This window comes from Carlito syrichta, unplaced genomic scaffold, assembly GCF_000164805.1.
Source record: "Carlito syrichta isolate Samal-C Ts95f unplaced genomic scaffold, Tarsius_syrichta-2.0.1 Scaffold306906, whole genome shotgun sequence".
In the NCBI taxonomy this organism is placed as follows: domain Eukaryota; kingdom Metazoa; phylum Chordata; class Mammalia; order Primates; family Tarsiidae; genus Carlito; species Carlito syrichta.
Window position 1 is genome coordinate 357,162 of NW_007251002.1, and position 18,879 is coordinate 376,040.

General features: G+C 39.0%; 1 protein-coding gene across 1 annotated transcript in view; it reads right to left on the reverse strand.

Annotated features, from left to right (window-relative positions):
* DNAH7 (dynein axonemal heavy chain 7) overlaps window positions 1–8,595 on the reverse strand; it is a 280,274-nt gene extending 271,679 nt beyond the window's left edge. Inside the window, exons 1-2 of the mRNA XM_008063530.1 lie at window positions 8,492–8,595; window positions 7,598–7,745 (exon numbers count right to left, since the gene is read on the reverse strand). Of these exons, the coding sequence (XP_008061721.1) occupies window positions 7,598–7,737 (140 nt within the window). The 5' untranslated portion in view covers window positions 7,738–7,745; window positions 8,492–8,595. The remainder of the gene's footprint in view (window positions 1–7,597; window positions 7,746–8,491) is intronic.
* Window positions 8,596–18,879: the final 10,284 nt, after the last annotated feature.

Consider the following 18,879-nt stretch of genomic DNA (forward strand, 5'->3'; position numbering starts at 1 on the left):
AACATAGACTCAAAAATCTTTAACAAAATATTAGCAAGTCAAATTCAGCACTATGTTAAAAAGATTAGACACAATGACTAAGTGAGAGGAATGCAAGTTTACTTTAACATATAAAAAAGCAATCAGTGTGGAAGGCTGAGGTGGAAGGATCACCTGAGCCCAGGAGGCTGAGACTGCAGTGGCCGTGAGTGTTTCACTGCACTCCAAACAGGTCAACAGAGTGAATATAAATTAATAGAATAAAGGACAAAAACCAAAAGACACAGAAACAGAATTAGAAAAAAATCCAACACCTATTTTTGATCAAAAACTAGGAAAGGAAGGGAACTTCCTCAAACTGATAAAAGTATTTTTTTCCCATTTACATGTTTATTGAGTCCATGAATGTGTTCTTTTTTAATTTTTATTTTTAAAATTATATGTTGATAAGTATGGTTGTATACATTTATGGGGAACAAAGTAATATTATAATGAAGGAACACAACGTGGAATAATTAAGTTAAGCTAATTAACATATTCAGCACCTCAAATACATATCTTTTTTTGTGGTGAGAACACTTGCAATTTACTCTTAGCAATTAAAAAATGCACAACACTGTTTTATTTACCTTATTCACCACACTGTGCAATATGCCTCAAAAATTGAGACTTTGTACCCTTTCCATTCCCCTGATTCTTTCGCCTTTGGTAACCACCTAACCAGAAAGTGAAAGACCTTTATAACAAGAACTACAAAACGCTGCTCAAAGAAATCAAGGAAACACAAACAAATGGAAAAACATTCCATGCTCATGGATTGGAAGAACCAATATTATCAAGATGTCTATCCTACCCAAGGCAATCTACAGATTCAATGCAATACCCATCAAATTACCAACATCACTTCTCTCAGATCTGTAAATGACAATACAGAAATTCATATGGAAACAAAAAGAGCACAAATAGCCACAACAATCCTCAACAAAAGGAACAAAGAAGGAGGTACCACACCCCCAAACTTAAAACTTTACTACAAGGCTACAGTAACCAAAACAACCTAAAACTGGTACAAGAATAGGCACATACATCAATGGAAGAGGACAGAGATTACAGAGGCAAAACCTTAATCTCTCAACCAACTCATCTTTGACAAAGTCACCAGTAACAACTGAGGAAAAGAGACCATATTTAGCAAATGCTTCTGGAAAAACTGACTGACCACATGATAAAGAATGAAACAAGACCCTAACTATTGCCATATACAAAAGTCAATTTTAAATCGATCAAAGACCTAAAGGTAAAACCTCAAACTATAAGAATCCAAGAAGAAAATATAAGAAACACTCTTATGCACATTGGAGTAGGCAACCAATTCTTGATCAAATCCCCAAAAACAAATGCCATAAAAGCTAAGATAGATGGGTGGGACCTCATCAAACTAAAAAGGTTTTGTACAGCAAAAAAAAAAAAACCATTAGAGAGTGGGGAGACAACCCACAGAATGGGAAAAAATATTTGCTGATAATGTATCTGACAAAGGTCTAATTTCCAGATGCTACAAGGAACTCAAATGAGCTAAAAGGAAAAAAATAAACAACTCTATTAAAAAATGGGCAAAGGACATGAATAGACACTTTTCAAAACAAGAGATACAAGCAGCCTACAGATTCATGAAAAAAATGTTCAACCTCACTAATCATCAGAGAAATGCAAATCATAACCACAATAAGACACCAGCTACCTCCAGTAAGATGACCATCATTAATAAATCAAAAAACAACAGATGCTGGTGAGAGTGCAGAGAAAAGGAAACACTTCTACACTATTGGTGGCAGTGTAGACTAGTTCAACCTCTATGTAAAGCAGTGTGATGATCCCTTAAGGAACTAAAAATTGACCTTCCATAGGATCCAGCAATACTCTCCTGGGAATATACTCAGAGGAACACAAATCATTCTACCAAAAAGACACCTGCATACACATGTTTATAGCTGCACTATTCACAATAGCAAAAACATGGAAACAACCCTACTGTCCATCAAAAGTGGACTAGATTTTTAAAATGTGGTACATATACATGATAGAGTATTACATAGCCGTAAAGAACAAAATCATGGATTTCACAGCAAATTGGATGAAGTTGAAGACCATCACACTTAGTGATCTATCACAGAACTAAGGAATTGAATACCTCATGTTCTCACTCATAAGTGGGACCTGAACATTAATCATATTAGCACAAGGGAGGTATCAGTAGTCACTAGATACTTTTGGGTGGGTGCAGGGGCATGTAACAACACAAAGTGTACCTGGCCCTAAACCAGGGGAAGTGAGGAACAGTTGGAGACCCAAACTCACCTGCACACAGCCTACTTGTATAGCTAATCTTGACTTGTACCCCACAGCTCTAAAAAAAAAAAGAAAAATACCAAGAAAAAAAATGAAAGAAAAAGAAAACCCACTTAATGAAATAATAACTGAAAATCTGCCAAGTCTTGGAAGAGATACAAACATCTAGATACAAGAAACTAATTAAATTCAACCCAAAATGGTCCCTGCCAAGGCACATAGTAAAATCACCAAAAGTCAGACAAAAAGAAAATTCAACAACAAAGCAAAAGAAAAGTGTCAAACTACATACAAAGGAATCCCTACCAAACTAACAGCAAATTTCTCAGCAGAAAGCTTACAGGTCAGGAAAGAATGGAATAATATATTCAAAGTACTGAATGAAAAAAAAATATCTATCAGCCCAAAATACCATACCCAGAAAAGCTATCTTCCATAAATGAAGAAGAAATAAAGTATTTCCTGAACAAATAAAACTGAAGAAATTAATCACTACTACAGTAGACATACAAGAAAAGCTAAAGAGAGTCTTATATCTGGAAGTAAAAGATATTTACCATTACGAAAACTCTAAAGCATAAAACTTACTGGAAGAGCAGATATGCATGAGTAAGAGAACTAAATGTTACCACTACAGAAAATCACCAAATCACAAAGATAAGGAAGAGAGAGAGAAAGGAACAAAAGATATACACAACAATCAAAAAATAGCAAATGACAAGAGTACGTTCTCACCTATCAATAACAACTTTGAAGGTAAAGGCTTAAATTCCTAAATTAAAACATACAGACTGTCGGAAAAGAAAAAAAATCAAGACCCAACTGTATGCTGCTTAGTATAAACTCAATTCACATGCAAAGACACATATAGACTTAAAGTGAAGAGATAGAAAAAGATATTCCACACCATTGAAAACCAAAAGTACGCAGCAGTAGCTATATTTATATCAGACAAAATAGACTTTAAGTCAAAAAACAGAGGCAAAGAAGGTCATCATAAAATGATAATGGAATCAATTTAGTCATGGGTTATGAAACTGCATGTGTCCCACAAATGGTGCATGCCTCAAGAGTCATAATAAAATGAAAGAGGGCACTAAGCAACTAGCACCAAGCTGTCTGCCTCGCTCAGCCCAGGCGAGCCCAGGCCCCGCATATTGCTGCTGATCCTTTCACCCCAATTCCTTTCTACACAAGTAGACCCACAAGGCCAGAAAAGTTACCACATCACTGGAGCAGATAAAATGGGGGGTAAATTGCTCAAATCTACCACCAACCACCACAACTGTAATCAGAACTCCCAAAAATTCTGCTTATTCAGCCAACATTGAGCATGAACATCAGTACCCTCACAACTCATGTTATTTCTATCATTTCCAGTAATGTGGATGAGCCTAAAGGAAATCATATTAAGTAGAATAAGTCAGGCATAGAAAGACAAATATCCTATGGTCTCACTCACATGTGGGAGCCAAAAAGTGGATCTCGTGGAGGTAGAGAGTAGAATGGTGATTCTTGGAGGCTTAGAAGTGTAGGAGGGAGAGGAGAATGACAATAGCTTGGATAATGAGCACAAAAATACAGTTAGATAGAAGGAATAAGTTCTAGTGTTTAAAAAAAAGTTCTAGTGTTTGACAGCAATAATTTGACTTCAGAATAGCTCGGAGAGAAGATCTGCAATGTTCTCAACACAAAGAAATGATAAATGTTTAAGCTATCCTGATTGGACCACTACACATGGCATACATGTATCAAAATATCACATGTATCCCATAAATATGTACAATTATTATGTATCAATAAAATATATAATTAAGAAAATGAAGTCACAGAGTGGGAGAAAATCTTTTTAAAAGATATATCTACAAAGTATTGTATAGGAAGCATTTTAAAAACTCTTCCAATACACTAAGAAGACAACCCAATAAAAAATGGGCTAAGATTTAAATAGACTCTTCACCAAAGAAGATATATGAATATCAAACAACCGCAAGAAAAGATATCCAACATCATTAGTCATTAGGGAAATCAGCATGAAGTCATAAAGGGATATAACAACACATCCGCTATAGTGGTTAAAATGATAAAACAAAACAAAAAGAAAAGTGTGTACTGGGGTGTGGAGAAACTAAAATCATATTCATACATTACATATGGGAATATAAAATGGTACAACAACTAGGAAAACATTTAGTGATGTCTTAAGAAATTAAACATATAGCTATTATCCAACCAAGCATTCTACAACTGGACATCTACTTAGGAGAAATGAAAATACATGTTCACAAGAAGAAATGAAAATACATGTTCACAAGAACATGCAGTGGTTCATAGCAGGATCATTCATAATAGCCAAACCACAGAAACAGCACCATGAATGAATATCTCAAAACAGATGCATTGTATGACTGCAGTTACATGAAATTTTAGAAAGTAAAGCTACAGAAACAGAAAACAGACTAGGGATGACCCGGGGCAAGTAGTGGAGAAAGGAGCTGGGCATGAGGGAACATTTGTGGATGATGAAAGTGTTCCAAAACAGGATTATGGTAAAGATAGTAAAACTAGAAATTTACTAAAACTCACTAAATTTTATAGTTAACATGGATGAATTTACTGGTACGTAAATTATCACTCAATAAAGCTGTTTTTTAAAAAGGCTACCTGCTGGGTTTGAAAATAAAATACTCTTTTTTTTTTTTTCTTTTTTCTGAGTTGGAGTCTCTGTCGCCCAGACTGGAGTACAGTGGCCGCTCCCGGCCACCGCAGCCTCGACCTCCCTGCCGGGCTCCGGCGATCCTTCCGCCTCAGCTTCCAAGTAGCTGGAACTACAGGCATGCACTGCCACGCCCGGCTAATTTTTTGATTTATTGTAGAGATGAGGTCTCACCAAGTTGCCTAGGCGGGTCTCGAACCCATGGGCTCAGGTAATCCACTCACCTCAGCCTCCCAAGGCACGGGATTACAGGCTGAGCCACCGAGCCCAGCTAAAATACTCTTTTTATAAAAGAAGAAAAACTAACAGAACAAATAAAATAGTGACAAACTGACACAGGTTTCTCATTAACAATAATAAATGCAAAAATAAAATGGTTAATGTTTTCTTTTTTTTTAAGCTTTCAAGCAAAGTTTATTTAGAAAGCAAATTAGAGAGATAGAGAGAGACAGAGAAATTGATTCACCTCCCCTAGGCAGGGGAAGGGAACAAAGCTGAAAGAGCCACATGGAGACACCAGAATTTAACAAAGCAATGGCCGGTTAATATTTTCAATCTATTATTTTCCAGATGTGCAGAGGGAAAATTATACTTCTTTAGTTCTGTGACCAACTTAGCCATAATTCAAAAGTAAGGATGAAATTGAGACCCTTACAACATTAAAATCTAGAGTTTACTAATCACGATTCTCATTGAAATAATTATTAAAAGGTGAACTTCGGTAAAAAAGAAAATGAACTCATAAGTGAGGGGTGAAATGCAAACACAACTTTCTAAGAAACTAGAAAACATACTAGTAAACCTAAGTAAATGTTAACTTTTTAAAAAGTGAATGAATATTTAAGGATTTGGTGGAACTAAAATATTAAACTAATAATCACATTGAAAAATGCTAAGGAAAGCTCAGAGCTAAATTAATGCATTTTAGTGTCCTTGCGTGCTACTCAGAAGGAAGACAGATAAAATTGATTTTGAACTTTTAAAAATATAAATTAAAATTAATGTAGTTTTAAATGTTAGGATAACTACTAAAAAGAAGAGAAATATATTTCATAGCATTTAAACCTTTAAAAATAAAGGAAGACTAGAGAAAATTCAACAGAAAGCAGAAAGGTGGGAGGAAGCAAAGGCAATATATGATAAGTAGAAAACATATTGGTATAAGTCTACATATAAAAACCAGTAAGTATACATGAGATTAAATAAGCTAGTAAAGTACAGAAATTCTAAGATTGAATTTCAATCCTGTTTATAAAAGACACAACTAAACAATGACATAAAATGGTTAAAAACAGACTTCTGCTTCTTACCACATAGCAGTAAAAATAACCTGAAAAACCTCCCAGTGTAATTCTATGAATACTGGATAATATGTCACAAAGCTCCTTGTAAATGTATAACTGAGTTCACAGCAAAGAAAGGGAAGACCAGGAGGAAAAAAAGAATGAAATGGCCAGGCAGGGCAATTGCAAACTCCTAAGCCTATGTTGCCCCCATGGCAGCAGGTCTTGGGTTCCATGCCCATGTGAGGAAGAAGGTGTCTCCTTAAGCCTGAATAGAATGGGGGATTCAAAGAGAAGTCTTGTGCACAGCTGAAACCCCAAGGTGTGCTCTACCCTCAATGAAGGCAGAATTAGAAACAACAGGTACAGGAAGTTGTGTCAGGAAAGCTCTCTTTCTTGGCCAGGCCTCCAGGGAGAAAAAAGTTTCATCTGAGAATTTATATCCAGAAGCCCACCCTCCTGTTGATTTGGGTGTTGCATTTACTCTGTGTGACCTGGGAGTGCGTCCACCAAGAAGGCAACATAAGTGGGCCTTGCTGGTCAGACTGCAATGACACCTTGAGAGGGAAGCTCAATACTACTCTAGAAGGGGCGTACACCCTCAACCTGCACGGGACTCCTACAGACAGACACACTCTTTACCCTCTTTGAGAGCTCAGTACCCCACTGTCTTCCCTTCAAGATGGCCATCCAGCCAGTAAAGTGCCACATGAGACCATAGAACAGAGTTCCATGGGTGAGTTACTGACCATAATGGGTCAGGAAATTCAATGTGTCCCACAAACGGTGCATGCCTCAAGAGTCATAATAAAATGAAAGAGGGCACTAAGCAACTAGCACCAAGCTGTCTGCCTTGCTCAGCCCAGGCTAGCCCAGGCCCCCCGCACACGCTGCTGCTCCTTTCACCCCAATTCCTTTCTACACAAGTAGACCCACAAGGCCAGAAAAGTTACAACATCACTGGAGCAGATAAAATGGGTGAAAAAACTGCTCAAATCTTCCACCAGCCACCATGACTGTAATCAGAACTCCCAGAAATTCTGCTTATTCAGCCAACATCGAGCATGAACATCAGTACCTTCACAACTCATGGTATTTAAATGTGGTTACACTTGAGGGTTAAATCCAGTCTCTTTCATTCTTTATTTACACTCTTTCCTCATTCCAACAAGCTTCTGAGGCATCATTAGAGGTGCACAGAATTCGTCTGTTAGATATTGTCCCTGGGGCTCTAACAAGGCCACACATGCTGGGTAGGCATGGAACTTACGTGATGACGCTGACCAGAGTGCTCCTAAAGCTCTCTCGCTCTTTGTGTGGAGATTTGCCCTTCGGCCGGAAAGTAGATGGTCCAGCACAGCTATCATCAACCTGGTCAGATAATTGGCCTTTTTTTTTAATGCGTTCCATGTATTCACCTTAAATTTTTAAAAAGGCACGAATTATTCATCTAAAAAGCAAGCTAAAACATTTACATGCTTAGAATAAAATGCTAAATCACCTTTTAAGAAAAAAATTACATTCTCAAGCAATCCTAAGAGTGTGTGTGTGTGTATTTTTTTAACTATTGGGAAGTTAAACTACTTCTGTTTTGTGTCATCACATTAAAAATATCTTTTTAAGGATATTCAATTATTTATTTTATATTTTTATTAATATGCTAATAAACAAAATTTTCAATTGTACTTACATAGAATACTCTAAAAATAAATGATTTAAATTATAATTAAAACAATATCAAACTACTGAAGAACATTTAAAGAGCTATGACCAAAAAAGTTAATATTAAATGTAATCAACCTAATGAGCACTGTATTTAATGAGTCAAATAATAGAAATGTTAAAATGACTAATTTGGAAGTAATGTTTATAATATTTAAAATCCCTCTTAGAGAAGTCTCAATCTTGATGCAGAGGCTAAAATAAATCAGAATTTTATTGTAAACCTTCCAATTCCTGACATCAGCTCTCATAGCACTGATAACAGCCTGGGATAACTAAGAATTGGCATCAGTTATTCTAAGGAAAAACATTTAGGAACTTTTTTTTCTACTTGACATGTCATGTAGGTTTTATAATTCGATTATGCCACTAACTAAACATCACATGGTCTTCTCCTCTAGATGTTTTCCTTAAGTTTAACCTAGAACACTAATGTTCCTACCGTAGGACTGCTCATTTTTAACACGAAATGGTTCTGGAGTCTCATCGTCCTGCTTGACAGTCAGGTGGAACAACGGTGCTGCCTGCTGCCACTGGGGCTTTGAGCTCACCTAAAGCATGAAATTTAAGTAGCATTCATAAGCAATGCCAGAAAAGAGCATATTTCACAAAAATGCATAAGCATTTATAAACATAAACATTTTCTCAAACAAACCAGGATATCTATTCGATAGCAGCTCCTCCTCCAGTCTGTGGATGGTCATGGTATGCACCATAAAAAGGACATTACAAAGCCCTGCTGCTGGCCAGTGTAGGGCCTGCTATCTCAGACTGGGGGTCCATCTGGAGAGGCTGCTCCTTCCCAGTGTGTCCAGGCCTTCTGTTTTAACAAGAGACACTTTCTGCTGGCCTCTAGTGCTAATGAGTTCCTCTGCACTACAGCTCCTAAAGTCTTCCTATTTCCGTGGCTTTAAATGTTCCTAGGTTGCTCTGGTAACTCAAAAATTCATTCCATCATTTAAGATAAGGGTCACAAATTATCATACACACACAATCTGGGTCGGTGTCACAACGAAGGACAAGACTGGTGAAGACAGGCACTGGTACTCAGATTCAAGGCTGGGAGACAAGAGTGTGAGAGGGCCTGCAACTGACACAAAAACACCTACATTTCCTAAAAAGGCAATGACTAATTCACTAAAGCAACACCAGAACACAGACCTATTGTTACTAGAGCCTCCAGTTCTTCAGTAAGCCCAGTGGGCAGATTTTAAGGTAAAATCTATACACTTTTTAACACTGACAATTTAGTATCTTTCTTTTGATTCCAAACCACCTTGGTAGCCCATGCTTATAGTGGTTTCTTCTGCCTGGTTTCACTCTCCCCAGTCTCTTGCTCCTGGTCCCAAATAAACCACCTGCACCCAAGTGCCTGTTTTAGGCTCCTCCTATACAGGAAGACGGGCTAAAAAAACTTAGGGTCAGTGCTCTTCCATCTGCCCTTCCCACTCAATTCTCATCTTCTCCATCAAGGACTTAGACTCTGTGCTGTGAGAGAGACTGCAGGACGGTGAGCATTGGTCACTAGCTCACCAAAACAGGAGCCATCACAGTCAAGTTACCCTTGATTTCAGCCACAGGGCCTGCCTATAAAGCATGAAGGTGTCTAATGAAAATTACTTAATACCTGCCAGAGAACTTACATTCAGATGCAAACCTTAATAATACATTCAAATGAAGACAGTTTCCTTTTTAAATCAATAAATTATTTTAAAAAAATATTTCTTGAAAATACGATTTCCCCCAAGCATAGTGGCTCACTCCTGCAATCCCAGCACTTTGGGAGGCAGAGGCTAGAGGATTGTCTGAGCCTAGTGGTTGGAGACCAGCCTGGGCATCTTGGCAAGACCTCGTCTCTACAATAAATAAAAAACTTAGCCAGATATGGTGATACACACCTGTAGTTTCAGCCACTTGGAAGGCGAAGGCAAAAGGATTGCCTGGGCCCAGCAGGTTGAGGCTGAAGTAGCCATGAGCGTGCCACCGCCCTATAGCCTAGGCGACAGAGTGAGACTCCAACTCAAAAAAAAAAGAAAAGAAAGAAAGAAAACACTATTTCCCTTAAAACACAGAAAATTCAATGAATGCTAAAGAAAAAGTGTAAGATACAGCCAAATATGAACATAAAACCTGGTTTAAATTAGCCCAAAAAAGCATTTTAGATAATTATATTTCCAGTGGCAGGAAAGGATTATTATTCATTTCAACCACAGACATTCAATAAGCAAACTTAAAATTTAAATAAAGTCTATTTTCCTAACCTAAATACTAACAAAATACAACAAAGGGCAATTTTTATTTTTTCAGTTTAAAATATGTTAAGTTGTAAAAGAGAAAATAAAATATCTATTCTATTTCAAATCCATGCCTTTTAAACTAGAAAATTTTAAGTGAATTTTGCATGACTAGAGAAAACATTTAGATTTCAGTTTTACAGACTTCGGGTGATAATTTGATATTATCAATAAAAGTATATTTTCAACTGAAATGTGTATTTTGAAATGTTTAAAATAATTAAGAAAGTTCATTCAAGTTTTCTAAGGGAAAATGTCCCTTGCTTCAAATTAACGGAATCTTCTTTGTATAAAGCAACACAACATCAATTTTATAGTTTGTTCTGAGCTTTTAAAATATCTTTCAAGACAAATAATGATTTGGATGAAACTTGAAGGCATCTGCTAAGTGAAACACAAGAGGACAAGTATTGAATGACTCTGTTTATATAAGTAGTCAAATAAATAGAAACAAAAAGTAGAATGGTGGCTTGCTAGGGCCTGGATAAGAGAAAAATGAGAGTTATTCGGTAATGGATATGGAGTTTCAGTTTGGAAAGAAAAAGACTAAAAGAGTTCTGGAGCTAAATGGCAATGAAGATTGCACAATAAGGTGAATGTATTAAACGCCACTGAAGAACAGAGGGGAAGATGATGGCAGAACTAGTCAGACTGTGTGAGTACCTGTGTGAGTGAGTGAATGTATGGATGAATTTGCATGTGTGTAAGTGGGCATGTGACTGGCTGACTGAGTAGGGACTCGAGAGCAAGTGGTCAGGGCTCTCCTGGTGAAACAGCTAGTACCACAACTGCTTGGATTCCAGAGCTTCCAGGGCACAGAAGCTTAGAGCCATTTTCAAAAATCAACAAAACCCTTCCTGGGAAGAAGCTGCCTGTCTCACCACCACATAAATCTGTGTGCGTGTCTGTGTGTAAGTGGGCCTGTGAGTGGCTGACTCAGTGGGACTCAGGAGCAAGTGGCCAGGGTGCTCCTGGTGAAACAGCTGATGCTGCAGCTTCTCTGCTTGGAAGAGCTTCTAGAGCTTCCCAGGGCACAGAAGCTGAGAGCCATTTTCAAAAATCGGCAAAACCCTTCCTGGGAAGAAGCTGCCTACCCCACCACTGCAGAGCCAGGCTGGACACTGGCCGTGAGAGCTGCAGAGGGAGCACAGTGAGGGAGCCAGAGGTAGAGTCCCAAAGAAGGGGCAGGTAGCAGTCACCACTCAACACCTAGACTTGCTGCCACCTACCTCCTCCAGTGCCAGGCTAGCCTAAAGCCTGGGCAGAGAAATGCTCCAGGGTGGGCTCCGCGGAACAGCAGACTTGTGTCTTAAGACCGGGGGTGATCTCTGCATTACTTTGAGGCTGCTCTCCACTAACCCAGAGGGGATCCCCCGCCAGTGCCCAAGCCCAGTGGGTAATGGCAATAGGAAGCCCCAGAAACCACAACCCCCTCAACCTGAGCCAGCTGCTGGGCAACAGACATATTCAGTGAATCTGTCTGAGAAGGAGTGCCTAGCTGACTTCCCCCCGCCCCAGCAATGAGTGAAAGAGAACAGGAGGGCAGGGTGAGGCTAAAGGCCCCATTCCTCCACCAAGAATTGGATGCATGGGAGCTGTGATCATGCTGGGAGAGGAGGGAAGGGGGAGAGAGTCTGCAAGATGCTAAGTCAAGTCACCCCCCCTCATCTCCCTGTGGGCATGAGATGGCTATCAATTGCAAGTAGAGGGCATGAAGATTCTTTTTTTTCTTTTTAATTTTTATTTTAAAATTGTGGGGCACAATTCAGGGTTAGGTATACAAATATTCATTGTGCAGTTACCCTTGCTGATGAGGGGTGCCCCCCTTCCCCAGGTAGATATCGACTACTGTCAATCTCACCTCCCTGCCCTCTCTCCCCCCACCCCACAGTTTCCCACTACTGTCAATTCAATCCTTTTCTTATAGTATTATGGCAGTTGTTCAAGGTTCACTTACGAGTGAGAACATGTGATACTCAGATCTTTGTTTCTGTGAAAGATCACTCAGTATTATAGACTCTAAGTCCATCCAGGCTGCTGCAAAATTCATGATTTTGTTCTTCTTTATGGCTGTGTGATATTCCACTGTGTATATGTATCATGTTTTTTTATCCAGTTCTCTTTTGATGGGCAGCACAGTTAGTTCCCTGTGCTCGCTATTGTGAATAATGCTGCGATAAACATACTAGTTTACACTCCCACCAGCAATGCAGAAGTGTTCCCTTTTCACCACATCCTCTCCAGCATCTGTTATTTTTTGAGTTATTGATGATGGCCATTCTGATTGGAGTTAGGTGGTATTTCTGTGTAGTTTTAATTTGCATCTCCTTGATGACCAGTGAGGCTGAACATTTTTCCACGTATCTGTTGGCTGTTCATATGTCTTCTTTTGAGAAGTATCTATTCATACCTTTTCCCCACTTTGTAATGGGGCTGTTTGTTTTTTTCTTTTCAGTACATTTGAGTTCCTTGTAGATCCTTGATGTTAGGCCTTTGTCAAACATGGAGTTGGCAAATATTTTTTCCCAGTCTGTGGGCTGTCTCCCTGTTCTCCTGATGGTTTCTTTGACTTTGCAGAAGCTTGTCAGTTTAATGAGGTCTCACTTGTCTATCTTATCTCTTAAGGCATAGGCACTTCAGGTTTTGATCAGGAATTGGTTGCCAGTTCCAACTTCCATAAGAGTGTCTCCTGCATTTTCTAAGGTTCTTATAGTTTGAGGTTTTACCTTTAGGTCTCTGATTCATTTAGAGTTAATTTTTGTGTATGGGGATAGGTAGGGGTCCTGTTTCAATCTTCTGCATGTGGTCAGCCAGTTTTCCCAGCACCATTTACTGAATAGGTTCTCTTCTCCCCAGTAGTGGATGATAGAGCCTTTGTCGAAGATGAGTTGGTTGAGAAAGATTGTAACATCTCAACATTCAACAGCAAAGAGGGAACATGCAGTAACAGACCTACAGCCATAGAACCTGCCACAAGAGGGACTCCCCACCACAAAGAGATATATTAAGCTAAGAAATTTCTACCAGTGGGTTTTTTCATATTTTGGTTTTTTCTCTGTTTCCTTTTTTGTTCATTTTTCCTGTTTGTCTTCTTTGTTTGTTTCTTTGTTGGTTTGTTTTATCTTTTCTTTCCCCCTTCTTATTTCTCCCTTTTTTTCTTTCTTCTCTTTTTCCTTTTTCCTCTCCTTCCTCCCTCTCTTATACTCTATCTTGGACTCAGGGGCTACTCAAGCATACCCATTGTAAGTTCATATTGTGTGGAGACAGAAAGCAAGTTCCAGGTGATCCATTCACCCACTCACTAAATTACAAGCATTGTGTCCCATCAGTAGGTTCTGACTCCTTGTGCCAACCCCCCACCCCTTAGTAAGTGCTCAAAATTATAAAGGGATAGCACGATGCCCTACCCCCAGCCCTATTTCACGATGAGCAAACCTATAGACCTGGATCAGAAAAGGTCAGAAGGTAGAGCAAATATCAGAAGTGATTGCCTCACCATTTCCCACTGAGCAACAGAATTAAAAAGAAAGATAAGAGAACTGCTACAAATGAAGAAAAGTCAACTGGTAAAAATTACTGGTAAACCTCAGGGCTTCAACAAAGAGACAGTGCCTGAAAGAACAGTTACTGGAGAACAAACAATGTCTTTCTCCAAGAATGACTGCACCCAGAAGGTACTTACAGAGATCAGACAATTGATGGACAGAATGAATAAAAAACAAGATTTTTATTGATTTTACTGCAAGGGCTAAGACTAATTGAAATTGCAATGGAGATGAACAGATTCAAGAAAGTGTATTTAGAAATAATGAAAATAAAGAACTGTATCCAAGAAATAAATAGCAAACTGACAAACATAGGAAGCAGAATTGACCAAGCAGAAGAAAGAATCTCAGAGCTGGAAGACTAAAATATGGAATTAACCCAATCTATTAAAAATAAATAAAAAAAGTTAAGAAGAAAGAAGAAATTCTCCAAGAATGTGACATTTTATCAAGAAGCCAAACCTACATCTGATCAGCATACCTAAATAGAGAGAGAGAGACAGAAACATTTTGGAACAAACATTCCACATGGTCATTCAAGAAATCTTTCCTCATCTGGTCAGAGAGATGACTGTACAAGCACAAGAGACTCAGAGAACCCCTGCAAGGTATCTTATGAGAGGACCAACCCCTAGACACATAGTAATTCACCTACACAAAGTAGGTATAAAAGAAAAAAATCATAAAAGGAGCAAGGGTAAAAGGTCAGACTACCTACCAGGGAAGATCAATCAGAATCACTCCAGACTTACCTGCAAAAACACTACAGGCCAGAAGGGGTTAAACCCTAATCTTTAATGTTCTCAAAGATAAACAATTTCAACCAAGAATTTCCTACCCAGTCAAGTTAAGCTTCATCAGTGATGGAGAATTAAAATTCTTTCCAGACATCCAATTTCTAAGAGAATATGCTGCTTACAGACCAGCTCTACAGGAGACATTTTAAAAGGTTCTGTGCACAGAAGAAAAAAGAAACAAAAGAAAGACCACACATTTCACAAGATAAAAAACAAATGCAGAAGCAACAGTTAACACACCATGTCTGCAAAAATGAAAACACACATATATATTAATGCAAAAGAAGAAAAACAGCCTTATAAGAGCCTTCTGACAGTGACAAACTCTCACATTTCAATTATCAGCCTGAATGTGAATGGATTAAATGTACCACTAAAAAGACATAGAATGGCAAATGAATAAAAGACTTTGACCCAACAATATGCTGCCCCCAGAAAACATGACAAAGGACACTTAAAGTCAAAGGATAGAGAATAAACTTTCAGGTGAACAGAAAAAAAAGAAAGCAGGAGTTGTGATTTTAATATCAGATAAAACAGCCTTCAAACTATTAAAATTTTAAAAAGATACAGAAGGACACTGCATAATTATAAAAGGCTCAATCCATCAACAAGGTATATCTATCCTAAACATATATGTACCCAACACAGGAGTACCAGGATTTAATATAACTACCAAGTAAACTAAAAAAGTACATTGACACTAACACCATCATAACTGAAGACTTAAATATCCTACTAATGACTCCTAGATAGATCATCAAGACAATAAAACAATTAAGGAGATCTGGAACATCAAACTGACACTTGGCCAAATGGACTTAGTAGATACTTATAGAATACTCTACCCAACAACTACAGAATATACACCACCACTTGAAACATACTCCGATTGACCACATCCTCAGTCATAAATCAAGCAAAAACAAATTTCATAAAACTGAAATACTACTACCATGCACCTTCTCAGATCACAGTGTAATAAAAATAAATATTGCCACCAAAAAGATCACCCAAAAGCCTACAAAGAAACACTATAGGCCAGATGGGATTAAACACAAAGACATGGACACTAAATGCTATAATGTTGAACAATTCCTGGGTCAACACAGAAATCAAAACAAAAATTAACAGATTCTTGAAAACAAAGACACATCTTACTAAAACCTCTGGGATGCCATGAAAACAGTACTAAGAGGGGAATTTATAACTCTATGCACTCACATAAAGAAAACAGTAAGATCACTAATTAACAGCCTAACAAATCATCTAAGGGACCTGGAAAGGCAAGACCACCAAAATCCTAATGTCAGCAGAAGAATTCAGATCACCAAAGCAAAAGCCCAAGTATGGGACATGGAAGAAAAAAATCAACAATACAAAAATCTTGTTCTTTGAAAGGATAAACCCCTGATGGACCCCCTAGCCAGAATGACCAAGGAAAAAAGAGAAAAATCCCAAATAAATATAATTACAAATGCAAAAGATCAAGTCACAAGTGACCCTGAAGAAATACAAAAGGTGACTTCTGGCAAGATGGCGATGGAGCAGCCTGGTCTATGAGATCCCACACAAAGGAGAACGCAGAGGGTCTCTGGCTCTCTCCCTGGGGGCTGCAGATCCCAACATCGGCAGCCTCCTCTTCACACGGAGATCAGCCATCGCCACTGCAGGGGCATCGTGGCGGTCTGGACAGCCACTGCAGCTGCAGACACAGCAGCGGCCAGCGCCACCGCAGCCTCTGTGGCAGCCATAGCATCGCGCCACCCATGCCTGAGGCGATCCATGACTTCAGTCCTTGAAGCCCCTGCAGGCGAGATCTGCTGGGATCACTGCTACCTCTGCTGCCACTGTGACGTCCTGCTGGCCGTGGATCTCCTCCCGTGTGCCCTGAAGCAGGCTCCCATCTCCGGCCTCTGCCCCACTCCTGTCTGGCTCCACCCCCTCTGGGGTGAGCAGCTGAGATAGCACCACCTGCTGGCGATTTAAGGTAACAACACCGAAACGGGACAAACAAGCTTGAAAACCAGACACAGGCCAGATTTGAGTGGTGAACTGAGGGTGAACTGAGGGTGATCTGAACGGTCCTTCACAGCAGGCCAGGGGCAACTGACCCTAACTACGAACCAATTTACCAGCTTGGAAAGACAGCTAGAAATCAGAGCTGAAAGGACATTGAACTTAAATGAAAAGTCTCAGAGTGTACTCGATTGGTTCTGTTAGTTTAATGACTTGATTCTATTCCTACTTCCTAATGTTTTGTTCCTTTTTTTTCCTCTCCCTTCTTTTTCTTCTCTTTTCTCCTCTCTGTAAACCATATCTTTGTATAGAGGAACAGCACACCAATAAGATGGTTGGTTAGCTTGTATGTTAGCATCATTGTATGTTTTAGCTTGTTTTTGTATGGGAGCTGGTTAGTCTGTAGCCATGGTCTATTGTTTTTATCTGTTTCAGTTTAGGTATCTCTCTATTTGGTGGTACATTCGTCTGTTTCCCCCCTTACTCCTCTCTCTTTTCCCCCCCTCTTCCCCTGACTGTCTGCTCCATTCTCTTCCCACTGCTAATCTCATTTTATTTCAGGAAGGAAACCTACGGCCCCACTGCATGGACAGATTTCAAGGCAGTGGGAAGTGAGTTTCGGATTATCCATACACCTGTTGGTGGATACCAGGACCTGCAGATAGATTTTGAATCACAGTTCCCCCCTTAAGTAAATCTCAAAATTGCAAAAAGGACCACCCCCAACCTACAGTGCAATTCTAGAATTGAACAAAGTAAGAGGGCATACATAAAGAATAGGAGATTGAACAAACAGAAGTAAAACCAATCACTTTACTCCTGAATAACAGAATTAAAGAAGACAGTGACGTGGAAGGAAGGGAAAAGTAGGGAGGGGGGAAAACCACATAAATGAAGAAAAAACCAAAAGAATATAGGTCTCACACAGACCCCTGGGAGATCAGACACTGAGAAAACAGATTCTGGAACACAAACAATGAAGAGCCCCCAGAATGACTGTTCACATGCAACAAACCCAGACATCAAGACATTAATAGAGAGACTTGAAAAAATTGAGGAGAGACAAGAAGAAAATAGGAAGGAGCTGATGTCAGAAATAACAGCAGTAAAGAACACTTACTGTGATGGAAATAAATAACAAACTAATAAGCATGGAAAGCAGAATTAGCCAAGCAGAAGAATGAATCTCAGAGCTCGAAGACCAAAACACAGAATTAACCCAAACTGTCAAAAGCATAGAAAAGAAGCTCAAAAAGACAGAACAAAACCTGCAAGAGATGAATGATCACTTCAAGAGACCAAACCTAAGAGTAATTGGCCTTCCTGAGGCAGAGAGAGAAACAGAGGCCACACTGGAACAAACATTTCATGAAATCATTCAAGAAAACTTCCCTCAACTCATCAGTGATGACAAAATTCAAACACAAGAGACTCAGAGAACTCCTGCAAAACAACAAATGAGAAGACCAACTCCCAGACACTTAATAATTCACCTAAACAAAGTAGGTATAAAAGAAAAAAATCCTAAAGGCAGCAAGAGAAAAAGGTCAGACTACCTACCAGGGAAGACCAATTAGAATAGCAACAGATTTATCTACAGAAACCCTCCAGGCTAGGAGAGCTTGCAGCCCTATCTTCAAAGTTCTAAAAGATAAACAATTTCAACCGAGAATAACCTATTCAACCTAGCTAAGCTTCATCAGTGAGGGAGAATTGAAATCTTTCCCAGATATCCAATACCTAAGAACCTACGCTGCCACGAGACCACCGCTACAAGAAACACTTAAGAAAGTATTGAACACAGAAGAAAAGGAAAAAAGAACAACAAATTTCTTCACAAGACTACAGGTAAAAGATTAAAAACACACAAGATCCAACTCTGAAACCAAAAGAAAGACAACACACAAACAGGAAGAACAACAACAACTCTATAAGAACATTATGATAGGGATCAACTCTCACATTTCAATAATTAGCTTGAATGTGAATGGACTAAATGCACCACTGAAAAGGCATAGAAGGCAAAATGGATAAAATATCACCAGGCAACAATCTATTGCCTTCAAGAGACTCACCTCACTAGAAAGGACACTCACAGACTCAGAGTAAGAGGCTGGGAAACAAATTTTCAGGTGAATGGAACACAAAAGAAAGGAGGAGTCGTGATCCTAATCT